The following is a 21,099-nucleotide window of genomic DNA, read 5'->3' as shown; positions in this document are numbered from 1 at the left end:
GACACCAAGTATGATGAGGACACGACATTTTACAGATTGTGTTGCAAAGATATACAGCCTGACCTTTGGAATTTACTATAACACTATAAGAGTTAATGAACTATTACAATTTGAGGAATAGATTTCCTTGTCATCCTGTGATCAAGTGCTTACATTTTTCTTTTTTGATTGAATGCTCGTTCAAAATAACTGAGCAGTTTTACTGTGTTTCTTCTTCTATTTCAGTGGTTTGTTGCTAATAAATGTGAACTGGACAATGGACTCCAAAAATGTTTTTTTTTATACTTATTTATATGTAACATTTGCAAAAACATCAGTATAAAAATACATGTGCTTACAAAATACATTCAAATATAACCCAGATAGATTACATACTGTATCAAATGACAGAAAACATATTTACTATTTGAAGCCAAATAGTACAAATTGGAAAAAAAATATTAAAAGCTACCCCTAAAATAGGTACAGTATCTTGATATCTTGAAGTTAGACTCTTTAACTCAGTACTGAGAGAATCTTTGAGTTCTTGTACGGTCTTTTGGTGTTGCAGCTTGGCTTGGCAAGTTGGCTCATTATTCAGGTTTCTGCGTCTGCCATATACTGATCACAGCTGTCCACAGGCTGATCACTGAGCCCTTTGCTTGGTCCGCTTGATTGCTTCAAGTTATTTTTCGAGGAAAGCCTCAGATTATCGTGTAAACAAAAGGACAGTTCATCACAACTCGGAGCAAACAGAATGCGCTGGCATATATCACTAACTAATAAAAGAGCTAGTTAAGTTAGTAGTCATGTTGCAAGTAGGAAATAGCCCTAGTAAAGTGCTAATGGCTCTGCATAGGAAATATACGAGTGTTTCTCAAAGAAACGTCCCAAAGAATTATTGTCAATCTTTGCATGTGTCCTGTAATGTCTGCCTGTCAGTAAGCACTTGGAAAAGGACAGTGCATGCATGTTAAAGCAATACATGGCAGTTCATACATTAATTTGGATGTCTGCTGAGTGACCAGGGAGGAGGCCATGTGAGTAGTTCTTATTCCTCACATACAGTGTGGTGCCGTATATGTTTATCCCTGCCAGCCTGTGTGCATACAACAAATGTGTGTGTGCCGACAGGAATGCTTTTTCGGCATCAAGTGTGCGGATTTGCTGCATGCATACTACGTATTTGTGTGACTGGGTCATCTGAACAACCAGAGGAGGCTGAGCAAGCCAAAGAGGAAGCAGGAGCGTGTGTTCACACACCCAGCGGAGGTGTGGGTGTGGGTGTGGGGGTGAGGGGGGCACTTTGTGTAGGGCTCCAGGCAGGCAGCGTATGCCATGACGTGTGCCACGTAGTTCTGTTCCTTCACCCCGTGAAAGAGGTGAGCCATTGGGCCTTTGGCGTAGATGGCGACGTCCTCCCCACCGTGCGTCTCAGCATCCAACGGGACAGCAGCCTGCTGCATGTACTCCTCATCATCTGTGGCGGGGAGAGTAAAATATGACCAATCACCATTCCAAACAACTCGTCAATGGTTAATACAAAGCAGATGCTTTAATAGACTCATCCCCCAGGTATAAACCATCAATTCGTGATCACATTATTGTTTCACTAGATAAACTTTACTGAGAAATTACATGCAAGCAAAGCATCACTGCAATGCGGTTTGTGTGATTGCCAATGCGGCTACCACCCACTCCACAGAATATCTTTGATTTGCTTCAAGAATGCACTCTCCCCATAGACGTTTTTGTGGCTGTTTTGCAGCTCAAATGGTGTTTTGTAAATCCTCTGTAATTTAACTAATTTAACTCAATTGCGACATTTTGCAACTAAAAAAATGTCATTTAAGTCCATTTGATAAAATTACAGCATTTTCTGTATGATTTTCCACAGTGAAATATAACCAAAGATTAAGGACATTTAACTTATTCCTCCCTCAAAAGAAACACACACACACACACAGTTGGAAAACAAGCACAACATGCCTTGAAGTTAGGATGTACAACAAACAGTATACTTGGCTGTACTCAAGACAAAAAAAGTTATATATAATATTATATAATATTATGGAACACCATTTAAAAAAAAAAAAAAAAAAAAATGAGGGATTTTAAAGTTTATTCATCCTTGGCTGGGTATATTTTGTCCAAGAACACTCATGCAATGGCTAAAGGGAATGGTGCAGAACGAAGGAGGGAAACACCAGACGATTGAAGTTCACGGTTCTACAAAGAAAAGTACAGCTACATGTAAACAATGAGGCCTGCGCACAGAGCAAAAGACTGCACGGTGCCATAAACATCGTATTTCATTTGCTTGCCAGAGTAAAACACAGGCATGAGTCGGCCATAACCACATCAGTTTATGCTGTCTGTCTACACATCGGCACTACATCTGAAAGGCATTAGCTTGTACTTACAGTAATCTACCGTTGTGATGTTGCCTCTGGTTCCATTTACATGGACATACCCAGGGCCATTAGCATACAGGATGCTGGTGAAAGGCATTTTGTCGTCAGCTCTCTTTGGTGCCAGACCTGTACAGCAAAAAAAAGGTAAGAATAGTATGATGACATTGACAGCTATGTATGAATTGCTTTTTTCCACATTGTATTTGGATGCAAACACAGATTTACTGATGAGTTTGTCTTATTTCCATACTAACGGCTTACCAAAGATGGGGTTCCCTCGAGGTGTGTTACCGCCGAAGGTGAAGACGTGCGAGTGGTCAGCAGTGACCACAGTCAGTGTATCAGATTCTCTGGTTAGCTGTGCAGCACGCTGAATTGCTCGGTCAAACATCACAGCCTCTGTCAGGGCCAGTTTGGCAATGCCATCGTGATGACCGTGATCAATTCTCCCTCGTACTCTAGGAAAATAAACAAGACATGACCTTAACTTGTTTTCACACTAGGGCTTCAAACATTATTTAATTCATTAGTCAGCTTTTCTTAATACTTTACTTATTTTAGTTCTAAAGGTCGCTCCAGGTATAAATCATCACACCACGTGGATATAATTCATCATGATACTGATAATTAAACCCTTCTTGGAGTGCTGATATACAGAAATACATATCTTCCACAAACAGGAAGTATCCTTTGGGATTCTTGCTGAGGATTTTTATGGCCTTCTCCGTCATCTCCACAATGGAAGGGTCTCGTGTGCTGTTGCGGAAAACCTCAAACCTCATGTCCTTTGGCTCAAACAGACCTGGAAACAAAGCAAAGGGAGGGATACAAGAATTAGGTTTGATATAGTGGTTGTAGAGACAGAAAAGAAGACGGTTGGTTGAAAGATGAAGGCAGTACAAGCACATTTGCAACATGAAAACAAAGTAACTTCTGTACTTTCATGAGCATTATGTATCATTGTAGTCAGGGCTGATAGTATGAGCTATCTACGACTTAACGGTGCACTATCATGTGATCTTGACATGCTTGTAAAGATGAAAGCTGAACTTACTGCTTTCAAAGCCCTTGAGAGGGTTTCGTAACGTAGATAAGAAGAGAGTGTGAGTGAGTGTGTATACACACACACACACACACAGACACACATGCACTGGTTAGTTATTCTTCTAAGTACACCGCAGTGCACCTTCACTGCAACCAGTTAATGCCTCATCAGGACCAGGTTTTGGTCTCCATGAGTAGTGGTCCTGACAAGGTCAGTGTTTATGCAAACCATAGCCAATATCAGTTTTTGTCTGATAGACAGGTGAATGTTTATCAGTCTTGTGTAGATTGATAGACAGATGTGTTATCAATGTGTATGTGTGTGTGTGTTCACCTGCTCTACACACTAACTGTGTTTGTATAAACATCTACGTACTCACCCATGAGCCGGTCAGTAGTTTTAACATTAATCTCATCAAACTCTTTCCTGTGCCACACATAGTGTGACCTCTTGTCCTGAAACACAAGGGGAACAGAGGATACATGAGTGTGAGCGAGAGATGTACTGACAGAAATATTAAATGGCCTTACCGGGTTAGCATTCAGCCACACGTCAATGAGGTTCTTCTTGTCTCTGCGGTCCCCCTTTCGAGAGTTGGAGGTAGGATACTCTGGGTCTGGTGTGCCTTTTGGTGTCATGTAGAGCCTCCCTCCCCCCAGGATCACCTTGAGGGAATACCAGACACAGTGTAATCATTAAATCTTATCTTATATCTTTTGCTGACAAGCAATAATGCGCTGACAAAACAGGGCAGGGATTTTCACAGCTTTTCTAAAATTCATTTTGCACAAGTGAATGTTAAGACAGCACAGTATTGTATGTACTCAGCCTATTGGTTCAAAATGTAGAATTGATGTAGAAAATTGCATGTTCTGTTTTATTTCAAAGTCAAAACAGGGTTTTTACTTTTTGACTTTAGACTTTTCCTTTTCATTCCACCCTGTGTTGTGTTTTATTGTTTTAAATTGGATTTTCCTTTTATTGTGAAGCACTTTGAGCGGCAATCCTTGTATGAAAGGTGCTATACAAATAAAGTTTATTATGATTAATATTATTATTAAAGAAAAAATGTGGCGGCTGATAAAGCATCTCCCCCTTGTTCCTATATATATAGTCTGATGCTACATTAAATGGTGATGTGCTATGACAGTAAGGCATAGAATTATATTTTCATACATATTCAGCCACTAACCATTTTTTAGAAACTGAACAGTTTTTTGTTTGTTAGTTTGTTTTAAGAATAATACAATGTCCTTTAAAGCAAACAAACAAACCACATCATTCGACAGATGTCTTGTAACGTGTTTAAACATTTAACCAGAACAAAGTCCTTGTGGATTCATTGCACTTTCAAAATCATATTCCAATAAAATCCCTCATTCACTTCAATTACTGTAAGGCAATATAAAGTCAGATAAACGGCTGATTGTTCATCGGAAAACAAACAAATGGCGCAGTGTTCCTTCAACCCATTTCTTCAGTATAATCAAATGAATCACATGATGTTAATTTAAAGTTCTAATTAAGTGCCCTTACATACATCAATGTCAACGTTGGTGACCATTTGGGTGGCAATGTCGACACAGCCCTGTTGGCGCGCACTGAAAGGGAGATCTGCATCACTGTACCAACTGCGGCTGACTGAGTGTGCGTAGGCCGCAGCTGGGGAGGCATGCTGGACACGGGTGGTCGTCACAATACCAACTGATTTACCTGGAACAGTGCAGAGATACAACCAAATCAGAGATTAATGTGTTGACAATGAAATAAACACAGTGTCAATCTGAAGCTGTCGGGAGTCACTTGTTCAGTTGTCACTGTGGATACTAATGAAGTTGATGAGACATTTTTTAGTATCGTTTAGTTTCGCAATTCAACCGAAAAAAAAAAAACAAAAAAACAATATACTGGGCCTGATTCTGCCAGTCTGAGTCCAATCCACTTACCAAACTTACACAGTGAGAGGACATGGTGCAGAGTGGGAAATAAAGAGACACTGTTTTCCCTATTGTAAGTCAGTGATCCTTAGAAATGTCTTGTCTCAACGAGACTAAATTAACTTCAAGACACATAACGACCAAAAAATGTAGAAATAAAATGTACACATAGTGTTGCTGCACATAATAGGTCAAATATTTATCTTAATAAACATGAATGTGCCCTGTCATTGGGATCATAGACACGTCTTGACACACAGGTAAACATTACAACACATACATGTTGTGAAATTACCAGTGAAGGGGTCAGTGATGACAAAATCACTATTTTATGAGGGCTGTTTTGAAAATTGGGCTATCAGTGGTTAAATAGGTAGCGAAGATCACGCTTATCAGAGGATTGTTTTATACCTCGTGTTTTTATTTTCTGGCAACCATGGCCTGTGCGTATCTTGAGATAAGAAATGTAATTCAAACCTGTTCAATGTTTCATTACACATCACACCCATTACTTGGCTGAGCCATTAACTGCCCTTACCTTGTGCCTTGGCACGTCGTAAAACTGAGTAGACCTCGTTGCCGAAGGTGGTGTTACACTCGTAGGCCACTGCGTGAGCGCTGAGGCCTACTGTCTTAGCGTTGGCCTTGATGCCGCAGTGGTAGGCCGTGGCTGTGCTGGCACTGTCCGCTACCTGCTTATCCACACTGTAGGTCTGTGAAGCGTAAAAAACACAAACACACTTTAAGTCAAGAAGTGAGAGCGCATTCAAAGCAATTCCTCTTAAAAATCAAATGTCTTTGTGCGACATTGTGAACAGAGAGGGTTAAAAAACGCTGTTTCTAAATTTTTATAAGGAACAGTCTCATACAACTGAAAACATCTACGTGCCCTACCCAACCATCTTAATCACGTAACAACCCTGGTTGATTATAGGTTAGGATTCAGAAACACTAAAGACACTGAATTATGTTTGGCCGTGAGGTTGCATTTTTGCAACTATTATACGCAACTATGTTCAAGTCTGTTTTCACTGTTTCTACCACAAAGTCAGCACTTTCAGTTGAAGTGTTGATTTAGCTTAATTCCCTAAAAGCTCCTTTAAGGCAAAAAAGAGATGGATGGTAGGAGACAAGATCGTACACGTTTAGAAGACAAGGAATGCGACAGATGGACACACCAAACCACTGACCACTCCCACTCCCTTCTTTATACCAGAGGATTTATCTGGAGAGCATCACTCTCTCTTTTTCTCCAACTCTCCATCTTCTCTTTACTCTAAACTACTACATCATACTGATTTATTTAATCGTATTTGTTAACTCTTTCAGGATCTTTTCTGTCACAGACACTGGCCTTAACAGTGTCCTTGTATGGGCCAAAACCTGGTCCTAACCTCATTTCTGAGAAACGAGAAAAAGTTTGGGGCTAACATTTGAAGTGTGGTTAGATTAAGGTTAGCCGTTAACTGATTATGATTAAGGGTGTGGAAGTCAATGAAAAGTCTTAAGAAGGGCAAAGGAATCATTTTGATAGAAATATGTGAAAACATGCTAAATTATTACTTTGTAAATATTTGTTTACAATTAAAGGGCATAATAAATGCCATAATGTATCCATGTATTTACAGATAAATGGTGAATATGAAATTATGATGAAATAGACCTTCTGAAACATGGAAAACGTTTGCTCGCATAATAGAACACTACTGACACTGTGATGTTGACCAACAGGTCAGTATTGTGTTTTCACCTTAGACAGAGCCACATATGGGAAGGTGTCCATGGCCAGAAGCGTCTCCTCCCCCGAACCACCGTCCATCTGACCCCGCAGGATCCGAGCTGCCGACACAGTAGACACACCCATTCCTGGGAGACAATAATTAACAGGTGAAGGTCTCTGATATGCTCCATGTTTTTAGCTTCACCGTCATTAAACGAGTACTGTACTATACACACTCAATGATGTCGGAGTCTAAACACGATGTGTTTGAAGGTTCTACTGGTCTAACAGAGCGTGCCAACTGTTCTTTGTCCAGTACAACCACGACAAGCCACACTAAAACATTTTTGTTTTGAACAGCTCAGTTTATAACTGTCACACTGAGAAACAAATATTGATTCAGCAATTCTCCAAGTAAACAGAGTCAGCACATGGCAAAGCCATTACTGAATCTGCAAATAGTTGGTACAGTTAGACAGTGGTTTTCCAAGAAAGCCACATTTTCAAACAAAATCATCAGACGGGCCAACAATGAGTCGTACAGCCAACTATTCAGCTCATTTGTAATATAATTATATGAAGTTAAAAAAAATGTTGCTCCATCACTCTACAACATATGGAGATACAGACAGATGGAGATAGAGAAAATGCCTCTGAATGCTTTAAAAACATAAACAAATCTCCTGCAGCTCACTATTGGATTCCACTGTCTGTGAAAGTCCCTGAAGAAGCCCATGATACTGTGAAGCATTTAACCCTTTCTTAAACTCCACACAGGCTCGAGGCAGAAGAGATGCACAAAGGAAACTCAGCCGCGACCACCCAGAAATGTGTGATTAGTCGTTAAGTGGAAAAAAACTCTTAAATCTCTTCCTTTTCACAGTTCCCCTTACAAAAATGTGTTTCATACCACCGCAGCTATGCATATATCACACCAGTGACAGCTAATGCAAAATATTCCAATCGAAGCCAACTGGCTTAAGTTCCTAAAGTGAATGAAGGCCAGACTCCAAGGCTGAAAATGAATCACGTCAGTTTCTCCCAAAATTAAAATTGATTAACTTTAATTGTCACCCCTCAAAAATCATTCAAAAAGTATTCGTCTCGCAAAATAACCTGATGGATCTAAGAAACATTAGATGGTTCCAATAACTTCTAAAGGGAAATACTGTATCTTGAATACACTTCACTGCTCATCAACAGCTCACTGACTTTTTCTGTTGTTTAGTAAGCAGACGATGCGCAGCAGGCTTTGCTGTAAACCACTGACTGCTGCATTAAAAATAGACCATTAATGAGAGTTCTCAGAGTAGCAATATACAATATGTACATTAAAAAAAGAGCTTGTGTTACACTTTAAAAGCAGAGGAAAGATGACAGTGCATTCATAGAGCCTACCATATTCTCATTGAGTGTTTAAGTACTTAAGTTTCTATAACCATGCTATTATCTACATACATAATATCTATTTGTTTCAAAGTAAGGGTGCACACTACACTTAACAGTGTAAGGTAAGTATGGGTTAACTCGGGTGACTTCTCCAGCAGTTGCCCACTACTTGCTTTAAGGGAAACAGCTATTGCAGAGCTGACATCTCTAATTAGCAATTTATAATTTATGGGAATTTCACATAAATTAGGTTTATTACACTAAACTATTTGACTATGCTGAGAGCATAGTGCAATAAGGCATTGAAACACTATACACTTAGTAACCACCAAATTATTATGCAAGTATCTATACCTATGGTAACCTTTACAGACACACTACTAACACATCAGCCTTATCCTGTATGTGGGTAAACTATTCGTTCCTTATGTCCAATCAAACATTTTTATTTTTGTTTCATTTTATTGTGTAATTACCCAGTATTTAATAGTAACTCCCTATTGAAGTCAAAGAAAAAAACAGAGCTGAGTCATTACTTACACAACTCTTTGCTCATCAAATCCATGCAAACCCTTATTTATTTCAAGCCTTTTTAACAAATCCCAAAAACTAAACATCCAAAGTTTAAAGAAACCTCTGGGGCATTGATCTTTACAAAGTGAGTTTCCCTCTCCAAGCCTTGTTGCATACTGTTCTGTATTGTCACTGTATTTCCAACTGCAGGTAACCTTTTTTGGGATCAAAATCAACCTACAACCAAGTCAATATTAAATATTTGCTTGTAGAGATTCCCGTAATGACAGCATGACCTACCATCCCCGAGGAACAGGATGATGTTCTTGGCCCGGTGATTCTGAGGGTGGAGTTTCAGTGCAGCATCCAGTGTCGCTCTTGCCTGAGCATCCCAATAAGCTGGTTCCTTCTCCAGTTCATGCAGTGCTGCTCCATGGAAACAAACACAGATATGAGTAAGAGGAGCGTGTGGGGAGAGTGGACGGATGTAAGTGGATCTCAGAGATAACCTTGCGCAGCAGAGGCAGGTACAGAATAAGGTATGTGATTGATATGTTTGGAATGGTAAAGAGGTTTACATGAGTTCAATGTGTGCCTGCACATTTTGCCTTTGGGTAGGGAAGAAAATGGTTCCCACAGAAGTATGAAAATGACAAAAACAGCCAAAAAAATGTTTTATGCATCTTCACAAAAGTGTCCTTTCATCAGATGAATCACCTAGTGTTTCACAAAATGACTTTCCCATTACAAATAATGCTTTCAATATTTGACTAAGACATTTAAATACGGAGTTTCCGCTACAATTTTGGTGTCGGCCTGTCCAGTGAAAGAAGTGAAAACAGAACATTCCCTCAGCCAACGGAAAGACAAACAGTTCATCCCACATTTTACATAAACAGGTAGACACAGGCAAAAATACATTCACACCAGCTTTTGTACATCAACACTGACACTCTCAGTCTCTCCATCACAACTACACACCTGAGTCTATGCTCATGGACCACCACAGCTGACAAGCACAAGCACAGTCTGTGCTCACACGTTCACACTTTTACAGGCTGAGGTTACCTGCTCAAGTCCCCATGTGTGTTCCCACAAAGTGCTACTAATATCCCAAGCACAAGCAATAATAATAACTCTGTCATCTCCTCACCTTGGCTCTCCACAGCAGCACGGCCCACAGCCAGCAGGATGGGGCACAGGAGGATGAGCATGAGATCGGGGGCCCCGTGCTGCGGTTTATGCATCATTGATCCAAGCAACCTGGAGGCTGAAGAGGTTGACACAGCCGCTTTTTTTTGGAGCAGCACACCGAGTCCAACAGGCAGACACACAGGCGTAGAGAGAGTGTGGCTGCTAAGACCTCCAGCCCTTCCTTTTTAAAGCCCCGCTGGGTGTGTAACGAGGAAGGGCCCACGACAGCTCATAGGCTTAGAGCCACAAAAGAGGGAAGAGAGAATGTAAGAGAAGGAGGAAGAGCCGCGAGTGGAGAGACACACAGGAAAAGACCACACAAGAGCACTGTAGCATCACAGCCCCTCTCCTCATTTTGACTTCTGAAAATAAGCAACCCACACCCCTCTTTTTATTGTTTTTAATTTACAACTACCTCCTTTCCCTGAAGTGAGCATGGCAGAAATGTATATGGCCCTTTAATGTGGTAAATGAATAATAGGTCTTTTAATGCAGCAGCCCCTTTAACAGGGAGAGAGAGAAAAAATGGCTGCCCAATTTGTGTTGGCATTCATAAAATACAAATCATAGCCATGACTTTTTCCCTTTCTTTCCCCCCATCCACTGGAAAAAAAAGGGCCTCAGGAAGAACGAGAACATGGTCCAATTCATTCTGGAGAATATCACGATTTAGTCTTCATGCACTGTGTTTTTCATGTCAAGGAAGTGGTCACATTTCCATTTTCCTCCCCACAATCACATTTTTTTGCATTTGAAAGACCCCGATATTTTCCCTCTCACTAATTTAACTTGGCTGTTTTTCCATGGCAAGTGGAGCGGAGTTAGCATTTTTCTTCTGTGAGGTAGTGACGACTGCCTGCAGTATAAAAATGTCTCCCCTCTACACACACACACACACACACACCAGTTAATGTGTGAAATAAGGTGAGTTGAGCCAACTTTGCTCCACACGACCAGAAGAATCAAATTTCCAGAGAATGGCTCTCGTCTTGTGAACAACGGGGCTGAATCTCATTACCAGTCGGAGCTCTGGAAGACCTTTGCTTACTGCCAACCCACTCAGCCATTGCCAACAGGGGTTTGCAGTTAGTCACATGTGCCTAATCAAGACTGCAATAAAATCATAGCAGCAATTTGGGTAGAGAGGCCTCACATGATGCAGCCCACACCACATGAACTGGAAATACTAGCAGCAATGTGCAAGAGCCGGAAAACTTGTGGAGGCATGACTGTCTGTCCATTTGTTATTTGTTAGGTTTGCCTCAGAGACAGAGTGTAACTTATGCTGGGAAAGTCAAATTAGTTTCCTTCACGACAAACGTAAACACCTGGTGGCTGTTTTTGGTCTCAGCATGGATCATCCATTCTCCAAAAAGGTGCTTAAGTGCTTTTGTGGGCTGATTATATGGTAAACTTGAAGGCTTGTGAGACACAATTGCCCTCCTGGGAATTTAGAGAACTAAACAATATAATATACAAACATTATATTTAATTATACTTATACTTTTTTAAGTAATGCATTTCAGTATTAGTGAACTCAAAGCCACACATCTGATCCAGATTCAAACTTTATCTTTGTTGTAATATATAGTATTATCAGTCCTTTATGCACCCTAGCAAAAACAGCTATGATAAGAGAGATTGCAAAGCAGAAAGGTGTTTCCATGTCGTGTGCTTGAATACATTTAGATAGATGTTCTTTCCATATCCAGACTGCGACAAAAAAGAAAAAAACAACTATATGAGGCATAAGATAAGATAAGAACCCATTATGACACACACGCACACACATTCCCTAGCTCCTTACCCTAACCTTAACCATCACAACTAAGTGCCTAACCATAACCATAACCTTAACCTAAAACTAAACCCAATGTTAAGCCTAACCCTAAAACAATGTCTTAACCCTGAATAAACCCTTTAAAGCTGTGGGGCCCAGACAAAAGCTATAAACACAAGTCCAGACACACACACAAACTACACAAACATATATGTGTCTGAGGCAGAAAGAATTGAAGACATACTAGTGATATGAACATATAATGATATTTTGTTTTCTTTTACAATCCTTCATCTCTCTACCGTTACTTTCTATCAGCTATGACTCCTCCTCTGTTGAAGAGCACACATACACAGTGACGTTGCAGAGTCATGGCCCATTTTACAAGTAGAACTACAGTTCACGGTTGATTTGCAAAGAACCTAAAACATAAATTTATAAAAAATATACATTGGTTTTACATTCACACACGTACACACACAAGCCCTCCATCTTTCCAGCATCTGGACCCTGAGTCATTCTCTACTACACGTAAATTACAAATGCTAACCCCCCCCCCCCCCGCGCTTCCCTCAACCCTCGTGCTCTTAACACGCTGGGATCCTTCAACCTATAGACTCTGTAAATTACAGTGGTTAGTTGTAACCATCTTAGGTCTAGATTACAACTCATGGAGGGGAAATGTTTAGGTTCAGGTTGTCAAAGAGAGGCTACACATGTGTGGGTGGTGCCAGACCACACAGCCACACTTTCAAAATCTTTTCCTCTGGCATTTAAAGGTTGGCCTTTTAAAAAAAAAAAAAAAAAAAAAAAAAAAAGGATCAACTCCGATCTGACAAAGATGAAGGAATGGTGAAAAGATGAGGGTATCTTATAGAGATCCTGTATGAAGACAAAAAAGAGGAAAGAGACTGAAATCCTGTCATGATCTTCAAGACAGTAAAAGTAGAGGCAGCTCTGGTGGAACAATTAAACAATGATGCCTGCGATCTATTTTGGCCTCAGCATAAATACGAGCCCCTTCCTCTTGAATAGAATTTTCAGAGTGACATTCACAAGGCACATGAGAAATATTCCCAGATCAATTTAAGGAGGGACCATAAATGATGTAAGTCACTTTTTATGAGAAGCACTGCCTCGAGTTCCCATCTCAGAGCAGTTGGAAAGACAATCATAAAAGGGGTTTATTACTGGCGCACAACTCAACTGGGGGATAATTAGAAGTGAAGTAGTGAGTGACCCATGTCCTGATTCAAGTCAGCCACTCACAGCAGCTTCGATAAAGAGACCGTGACCTCAACCTCAAGTGGTCAGAAAGCAATGAGAAGTGGCACCGCTTAGTTTTTAGTTGGACTGACGAAGGAGATACAGAGTTTATCCTAAATAGGTTTTTGTGTGGCATAGAGTTTGCATGTTGTCCCCATGGGTCCGGGTTCTCCAGCTTCCTCCCACAGTCCAAAAACATGCAATATGGGGATTAGGTCAATTGGACACTCTAGTCTATCGCCCTATGTCAGCTGAGATTGGCACAGCACCCCCCCACGACCCTCATGTGCAGGATAAGGCGGTGTCTGTATGTGCAAAAGTCTTCAGTAAATTAAAGAAACTGAGGTTAAGCTAAAAACTTGAGAACATTTGACAATAAAGGGGACACAGAGACAACTTCCCTTGGACATGGACGTGTGTGTGTGTGTGTGTGTGTGTGTGCGCAAACATGCCTGTCTGACTGTGTTATAATTGTGCCGGGTTTGTTATGTCTGACTTCAGACCTACTGTACAAGCTACGACATGGGAAAAAGTAAATTGCAGTCCACTCACATGAACACTCATAGCTCCAGTTTTATTGTGAGCATTGAAGAATATATTGCATTTGACATCATGTCATAAAGGAATGCCTTCATGGACACAGTGCAACCACATCAAATCCCTGCCCATGGCTGTTGGTATAACCCTCTCCCCTTTTTCTCGTACTTTCTTTTCTTTCTGCCAAAATCACAAACAGAAACGTCTGACTCACCTATGCCACCACATCCATGGACAACTAAACTCATCAACACTATCATCTTGTCTTTGAGGCTTAAAACCTCAACATTTGTAAATGTTTCCTTCTAAACACTGTTGATTTTTAAGACACTTTTCTGTTCTCACCACTCTCCCCTTCATCCTCCATATCCTCTCCTGCTTTCTTAAACTTCCAAATGTCTAAATCTTGCACATAGGCTCCATTCTGGGCTTTCATCTTTTGTCTGAGAGAGAGAGGCAGAGGACACACACACCTTTTTGATGCCAATATTTAGGCTAATTACCTCAGGTGATATAAGTCACAGGTATACGCAGGTCACTACCTCACGAAAGGTGCAAAGAACACTTGTACAACTCAAAGACCTTTGGCACACATCCCCGCGACAACAGTTGCTACAGTACACAGAAACAAGGAAGAATTGACACAACTGACACAACACCACTTGTGTGTGCAGAGAATGTAGACTAAGTTTCAAAAGCAACACAGAAAAGTGCACTCACGGTTGACAAAATGTGTAATTATATTAGTCATTTGTCTGTCTACACACCAATACAGTGGAAGAAATGCACACCGCCAGTCTGAGAGCAATGAGGGGACCTCAGCCACTAATTCACAGTATATATATCATATTACGTTCAAAGTAATGTAATCACAAACTGTTATTCCAGATGTTCTTTCAAGAGTTTTCACTCCCACATGTTGCCGAGATGTATTCATTTTTTAAAGGTTTAAAGCCACAGATCCAAATGTTAAGAAACAGTATTTGAAAATCAAAATACCAATTTGAAAGTCACTGGTGCCAGTAAGCTCGGGATTATCAGATGGACATTTGACACATTTTAAGATCCTCTGAACAGACAACCAATCCAGCTGGCTGACCCTCTACTCTTACCCACTGAGTGTGAATTTTAGTAACGATTTATTCACAGTTTAACTGTTTAAATATTGAATTATGTGACTGTGATTATATGTCAGATTTATATGATCACAAACCTGGTTTCTGGGCCTTTAGGGAGACCTATATTGGTAGCTGCTGACAGACAAGCTCACACCTGTCTGCACATATCATAAAACGCTCTCTGACAATGATAAGACCATACTAAAGCATTCACCACTTTCCATGCTGCAACTTTGTTCAGTTCATCATGTCTGCAGTGTTGTGACCTCCAATTTGCCAAATAACCGCTGCACAAATGTATGTCAGTGCCATTATGTCATTGTAGCTCATGATATATCTTGTTTTAAAAGAAAAATATCCTGTCAAAAATACAGTACGAGTCCCTGAAATAAAAACATTTGTTTCTGATAAAAGAAACTACTTTTTTATGGTGTGTGTGTGCAAATCTTAAACTGTGTTGTTTTGTGGTTGCTTTTCTTGACTGATCCTAGAACCATACTTTTCTCCGCATGAAAAACGTTTCCAATAAAACCAATTACAGCGCACTAAAAGGGCCTGACAGACAGAAATCCGTCCTGAGGGACAGCAAACCCTTTCACCAGCACATAAAACACTAAAAACTATGAATAAAAGCTGCATTATGATAAGATTTATGAAATTCTTTTAAATTGCGATTAATCATGGCCTTTACACGTCAAGACTGAATAAATGAATACATTTAGAAAGTGTTTTAACAAGGTTGGAACAACGGACATTTTCAAAAACAATAAAAATGTGTGCTCCTTAGGCATTGTCCACAGACAATAAAATAAATTGTGCTTGCAGCTCTTACATGAGCTCATTCATTATTCATATGTTCATTTCACAAACACATGTCTCACACAAAGTGCTCTGGTGGCTGTTTCAACCCTCTTCTGAGCTTGATTATTGTTCTCACCCATTTTTATGTAACCCCAACAAGCATCTGGAGAACTGATACAAGAACTGGGGTTTGGGGGCAGGAGTGAGGGACTTGTTATTCCCACAGAGAAAAGGTTTGTGTGGAACTCTTTCCTGTTCCCTCATGTATCCCGCTTCTAATGAGCGAGAGAAAAGCACTTCGCTTACTACTGATAATAATACTGATAATACTGATTTACTCAAGCAGCAAAAAAAAAAAATTAAACAATCAATTAAAGCAACATTATGCAAGTGTTGACCTCAATGTGAGTGTCCGGTGCCTCGTTTGGCCAGCGATCCCACTGCTGCTTAGACAGTTGGACAATTCTCAACTTCTGACACACACAAGCAAATCAAAACAACTAATGTACATTACATTTTGGCAATGCATGATGCAGCCCAATTGAGAGTGAATGAGTTGCATTTCAGTTCTATCACATCAAGCTAAAGAGGCAGAAGCTGCGGAAATCAGGCCCAGTAAATAAAAGAAAAAAGAAACTTCACCTGACAAGTCACTGTAGGCGAATGGGTAGCGGGTGTCTTGCCTCATGAATACTAACGCCCTCCTTCATCTGTTATAGATTTTGATATGTCCCCGCCTCTGTAAATGCAGCTGACCTAGAAAATTCTCTGCCACGTTCACCATATGTGAACCACAAACTCTGTCTGGACCCAATTTTGTGGACACTTTCCATTGTTCATGTCTGGCTATAGTGTGATTTTAAAGATTTTTTTTCCAGGCTTTGTTATTTATTTGTCTTTTTCAGTCTAGACAAAGGTGGTGGATCTATCAAATGATCACACTACTTCCAACCCTGTAGCCACATCACCAACATTGCTAAAACTTGTCAATAAATGTTGACAAGGCCGCGGAGAGAGACAGAGAGCGATCAATATCTTTTGTGGAATGGCCTGGGTGGTGAAAGAAGCAGATAAAGTATAGCAATTACAAACTAAAAAATGCTTTGTTTTCTGGATTATTATTATTATTATTATTACGATACAACTTTTTACTATTGTATTACTATTACAGTGATGTGATAGAATATTAATTAGCTATGTTTACATGTGCACATTTTCTTCAGCCATTTAAAATCATTCAGAATAGAAATGGATGTAAAAGATAAGTGATTATGAGGAGTGTATACATGCATCAACCATCTCATCAGAACCATTTTGACATGCACAGAGTAAAAGAAGAATCTTCACTTCCACCTGTATTATTTCCCCTCTCTGTCACACCTGTGACATTCATTGCTGTACTAACCCAAACCCTGAAGTCATGATCAGAACAGCTGTTTATATGAACACCAATGGGAACGATGATCAGCATAAATCACCTATCTCAGTCGAAATGAAATTTCTTTTCGAATGGGTATAGGGATTTGCGTTTTCTGTTCCAATCAGGCTTTTATTCAGATTATTTGTGTCCACGTAAGCATAGCTTTTGATCCTTCACTGAAGCATGCAATTTACTTGAAATGCTGCAAATTTTAAAAAAAAACGTACAGTATCACACATTTCCCCCAGATGCATGTGTGGTCCTCACGAATTGTCAACAACTGCGGATATTGTTGATCCATGCAACACAGTGTAACCTGAATGCCCAGTTTGTAAAAGTAAATGAATAGTTGTGAAAGACAGAAAGAGCCCATCTTCCAGCAGTTCCTCCTCGCACTGCTGACAGACTCTGTCTGGTTAGCACCTGGTGGACACTGAGGAACTGTAGAGGATGTTTTTGGACAGAGGCCTGCCTAGGAAAATAAACCTATGTCTGACCTCAAGCGCCAGCCGTGGAGGCTCCACACCTCACCACCTGACACAGTGTTGCTCCCACAAGCATGAGCATCATGCCTGGGTGGCCATGCAGGGAAAACTAACACAGCTCTCCAATGGGAAAACAAAATGTATTAGGATGAAGGCTACATATCCATGCACAGTGACGGTACTAAGTCACTTGATTCAACTACAATAAGCATCTTTAGTGTTTAGCTCATCTATTTCAAGTGTTTCTGCTTGGTCTTGTCCAAGAGCCTGCCAGGTGATATTGTTTTGGTTTGAATGATCTTCCCCACCCCCCTCCCAGGCTCTCTTCGTCTCTCATTCTGCCCCGAATCTCTCTGTGCATGTGTGAGGGCTTCTGTAATGAATTTCTTTGATGTGGGGGAGACTGGGGGTGATTGTGCTTAGGTGAATGGGAGGTTGAGGAATGCACGTCGTATCCATATAACCGTATCTGTCTGCAGAATCCTCTTTCAATCAACATTCTCCACATTAGCACACGTTGTTTTTCCACATCACTGCCCGGGTAATGTATATACACCATGTACACACTTGTTTATCCCTCTGCTCCCTTTGTTCCTCTTTGATTTCTTTGAAACTAATTCAGACATTTTCCCGAAGCAAACTCTGTCAGCGTGTACTGCTGACAGACAAGCGTCCACCAGGGCCCCTAAGAGACAAACACTTTGAGATGATGTATGATGGAGGCAAAACATGGGCAGTGTGGGGAGAGAAATCATGTACATTCTGTGATTTGACGGATATCTTTGATGCAAACTGGTAAAAGGGCGAAGGCTGCTAGTGGGGGGAGCTACTTGTGTTTGAAATTAACATTTATCTTTAAAGTAAACATATCAACATTATTATTATTACTCAGAAATATTTCCCGCTCAGAAAAACAGTCGCTCTGAGGGCGTGGACGTTGAAGGAATACACAGCAATTTCCACGGTAACAAGTTAATGTAACAATGCAGTAACTTGTTCACTCACTTGGTTATTTTTGGGAGAAGTAACTATAACAAATTACTTTTCTTAAAGTAATGTGTCCAACACTGCTTAAGAATAATGTTTACGTCTTTATCTCACTGTTAGAAGAGGAATTGGTGACGTAAATGTGAGTAATGGCTCAGCACTTGACTTCAGTACCCTCCTGAGGATCCCGACTAAAGATTAGCTACAGCTACAGTGTGAATGCTGACATCTGCTGGTTCATATTTGATATTACACATAAAAATACATGGAAACTAACCTTTAACCGGATGCGCTTTTCCATCATACATTTCTAGCACTAGATGGATCTACTTGATTCTACTCAGTTTGGTATCAGACATGTCATTTTTAATTAGGTCATAGTACCTACTCAACGTGGGCGGGGTCATCATAGCACGGCTGCACAAAACTGCCGTGACGTTGTTTTGGGTCCAGCTCTCTCTGGATCCTCTTGTCAGCTACCAAACAAAGCAGGGTCTGCACCACGTTGACAGACCACAGTGTATTTCTGTGGACAGCAGCCGTATCTGCTTGCCAGTTTGTTCTTTGTTTTTTGTTTTTTAAAGATGGCAGTTTTGATTCTTGCTCATGACTTCCAGTGACGACACTCCAATCAGTCCGGCAGTCTGTTGACGTCACATTTCAGTATCGGCTCAGCTCGCTTGGAACCTCGCCAGAGCAGGTACCACAAAAAGTACCTGGTACCAGGTACTATCCACAATGGAAAAGCAAAATAAACCGAGTAGAGTCTGAAAAAAAACAAACAAACAAAAAACAGATGTTGACAACAGCAGTTGTTTTGGAACATGTATTAGTTTCTGCAGTGAAAACAACATCAAATTCAAAATGATTTATATAAACTGGATCCAAACGTATTACTTATGAAGTTGATTCATTGCTGACTGGATTCAATTATAAGCTAAAAGTCAGTAAATCTAATCACAACAAAGAGAAGCAGATGAATCAGAAATCTAGTGAGGACTTCAGGGCAGAGAGTTTGGATGGAGAGCAGACAGAGCTACAGGTGTGAACCCGGGGTGTTTATCCTGTGTTCTGGGTCTGATCTTGTCTCTCAGTGTCTCTGTGTTCTCTGTAGGACATGAAGAGACAGTGGCGTCTGTGGTGTGGTGGACGAGGTATCACTGTTTATAAACTGATGTTAAAGCTTGACTCAGTAATTCATTGTTGAAACTTTTGACACTATTTTTTTTTTAATATAATATTTTGTTTGAATTCTCTTCACGTCCTGATGACCAACAATAAACAAAGAAAAACGTGTATCTGTGAAATAAACATGACGTTCCAATCATAAAGAATGATTGTCTGGTGAGCCTGTGCTCAGTTTACTGATGTTAAAGAGACAACAGTTTAGAGCTGCAACTATCGAGTATTTTACTAACCTAGTTTTATAGATTATTCCATCCAACAATCGAGTAATTGGACATTTTATTTTAATTTTTAATTAAAGCACAATAATAAATATACAACAAAAACCCAATGTGTTTGTTAAAACGTTTTAAAAGCATTTTAATCGTTTGATTTGTTTCAAATAAAATCTGAAAACAACAGATATAAATACTGAATTTATACAAAACTGAATCCTGTTCCTCAGGCCTAACATAAGCCTTACTTTAAAACACTTGTACAAAAATCACAGGATTAAACACAAAAACCAAACCGAAAACCAATAAAACCATATAGCAGCTGTCAGTGTTTATCTAAACTCAAACTGACTTTTTTCTTTTAATGCTTCCCTATACAGTTTTTAAATAATCTTTGAAACAGATGTAAATATCATATTGTGTGTCTGACCAAGTCCACTGCTCCGAGACAGTCTGTAAAATGTATGTGTGTGTGTGTGTCTGCCACAGTCACAGACTTGATAATGAGAACATGTCTGGGTGCCATACATCTGTCGACATTTTCCATCGAGAAGTCTCCAATTAACCCCGTAACTAAAACCACAACTGGCTTTGCAACGAAAACCATCAAGGAGTTGATTGATGTATGGAAGTACAGGACAATTCTGATGGAACTTCACTTTAAAAGGTCCAGATTTGCAGGATTTAAGGCAGATATTTTTGCAGAAATGCTATGCAAAATGTAAGTTTAAAAAAGTCACCTCTGACTAAGATTTGTGGTTATATTTACCTTAAAATGTGCTCAGAATCAGCAGCAGGTCCTCTTTCAAAGTGTCCAGTACTGAGCACTTCCATGGTTCCAGACTAGCCCAGGGCCATGGCGCCACGCTCAGGACTAATACAAGTATTAAGATGGACAATAGAAACAAAAAAATATAGACTGCCCCCTGGTGACTGACTTCCGTACGTCCATTAAGGAACTACAGCTGGATTCAGTTACCGTCCATGTTTTAGTTTCCCTTAAGTTAGCACATTTAATTTGCACTCTTTACGGTCAAACCTTTTGTGTTCACATAACATTAAACAGGCAGTTGATAGCGATTATTGGAGGGACAACTTCCGTACAGCAGGGGGC

At 40.1% G+C, this 21,099-nt stretch overlaps 1 protein-coding gene across 3 annotated transcripts; it reads right to left on the bottom strand.

Annotated features, from left to right (window-relative positions):
• Positions 1-286: 286 nt before the first annotated feature.
• On the bottom strand, positions 287-20,985 carry alpi.1 (alkaline phosphatase, intestinal, tandem duplicate 1). Of its 3 annotated transcripts, XM_058637980.1 has the most exons (13): positions 20,755-20,980; positions 18,970-19,352; positions 10,151-10,427; positions 9,298-9,423; positions 7,126-7,241; positions 5,914-6,088; positions 4,979-5,151; positions 3,969-4,103; positions 3,818-3,893; positions 3,061-3,195; positions 2,655-2,846; positions 2,403-2,519; positions 287-1,459 (listed from the first exon to the last, which is right to left on the bottom strand). In XM_058637980.1, the coding sequence occupies exons 3-13, from the start codon at positions 10,245-10,247 to the stop codon at positions 1,179-1,181; spliced, it is 1,623 nt and encodes a 540-aa protein (XP_058493963.1). In that variant the 5' UTR covers positions 10,248-10,427; positions 18,970-19,352; positions 20,755-20,980; the 3' UTR covers positions 287-1,178. The 3 variants fall into 3 exon arrangements, with proteins under 3 accessions (XP_058493963.1, XP_058493965.1, XP_058493966.1); XM_058637982.1 differs by lacking the exon at positions 10,151-10,427 and having other exon boundaries at positions 18,974-19,352; positions 20,755-20,985; XM_058637983.1 differs by lacking the exon at positions 10,151-10,427 and having other exon boundaries at positions 20,755-20,978.
• Between the last annotated feature and the right edge of the window lie 114 nt (positions 20,986-21,099).

Source organism: Solea solea, chromosome 9 (assembly GCF_958295425.1).
Source record: "Solea solea chromosome 9, fSolSol10.1, whole genome shotgun sequence".
NCBI classification, from domain to species: Eukaryota; Metazoa; Chordata; class Actinopteri; order Pleuronectiformes; family Soleidae; genus Solea; species Solea solea.
The sequence above is the reverse complement of the archived record's forward strand: the minus strand, read 5'-3'. Positions and strand labels throughout refer to the sequence as shown.

Coding starts and splice junctions, on each gene's coding strand:
- alpi.1 (XM_058637980.1), bottom strand. CDS start 10,247: ATGATGCATAAACCGCAGCACGGGGCCCCCGATCTCATGCTCATCCTC. Junction 3,894..3,968: donor TGTGGCTGAATGCTAACCCG/GTAAGGCCATTT, acceptor CTTGTGTTTCAG/GACAAGAGGTCACACTATGT. Junction 3,196..3,817: donor AACTACTGACCGGCTCATGG/GTGAGTACGTAG, acceptor CTTTGTTTCCAG/GTCTGTTTGAGCCAAAGGAC.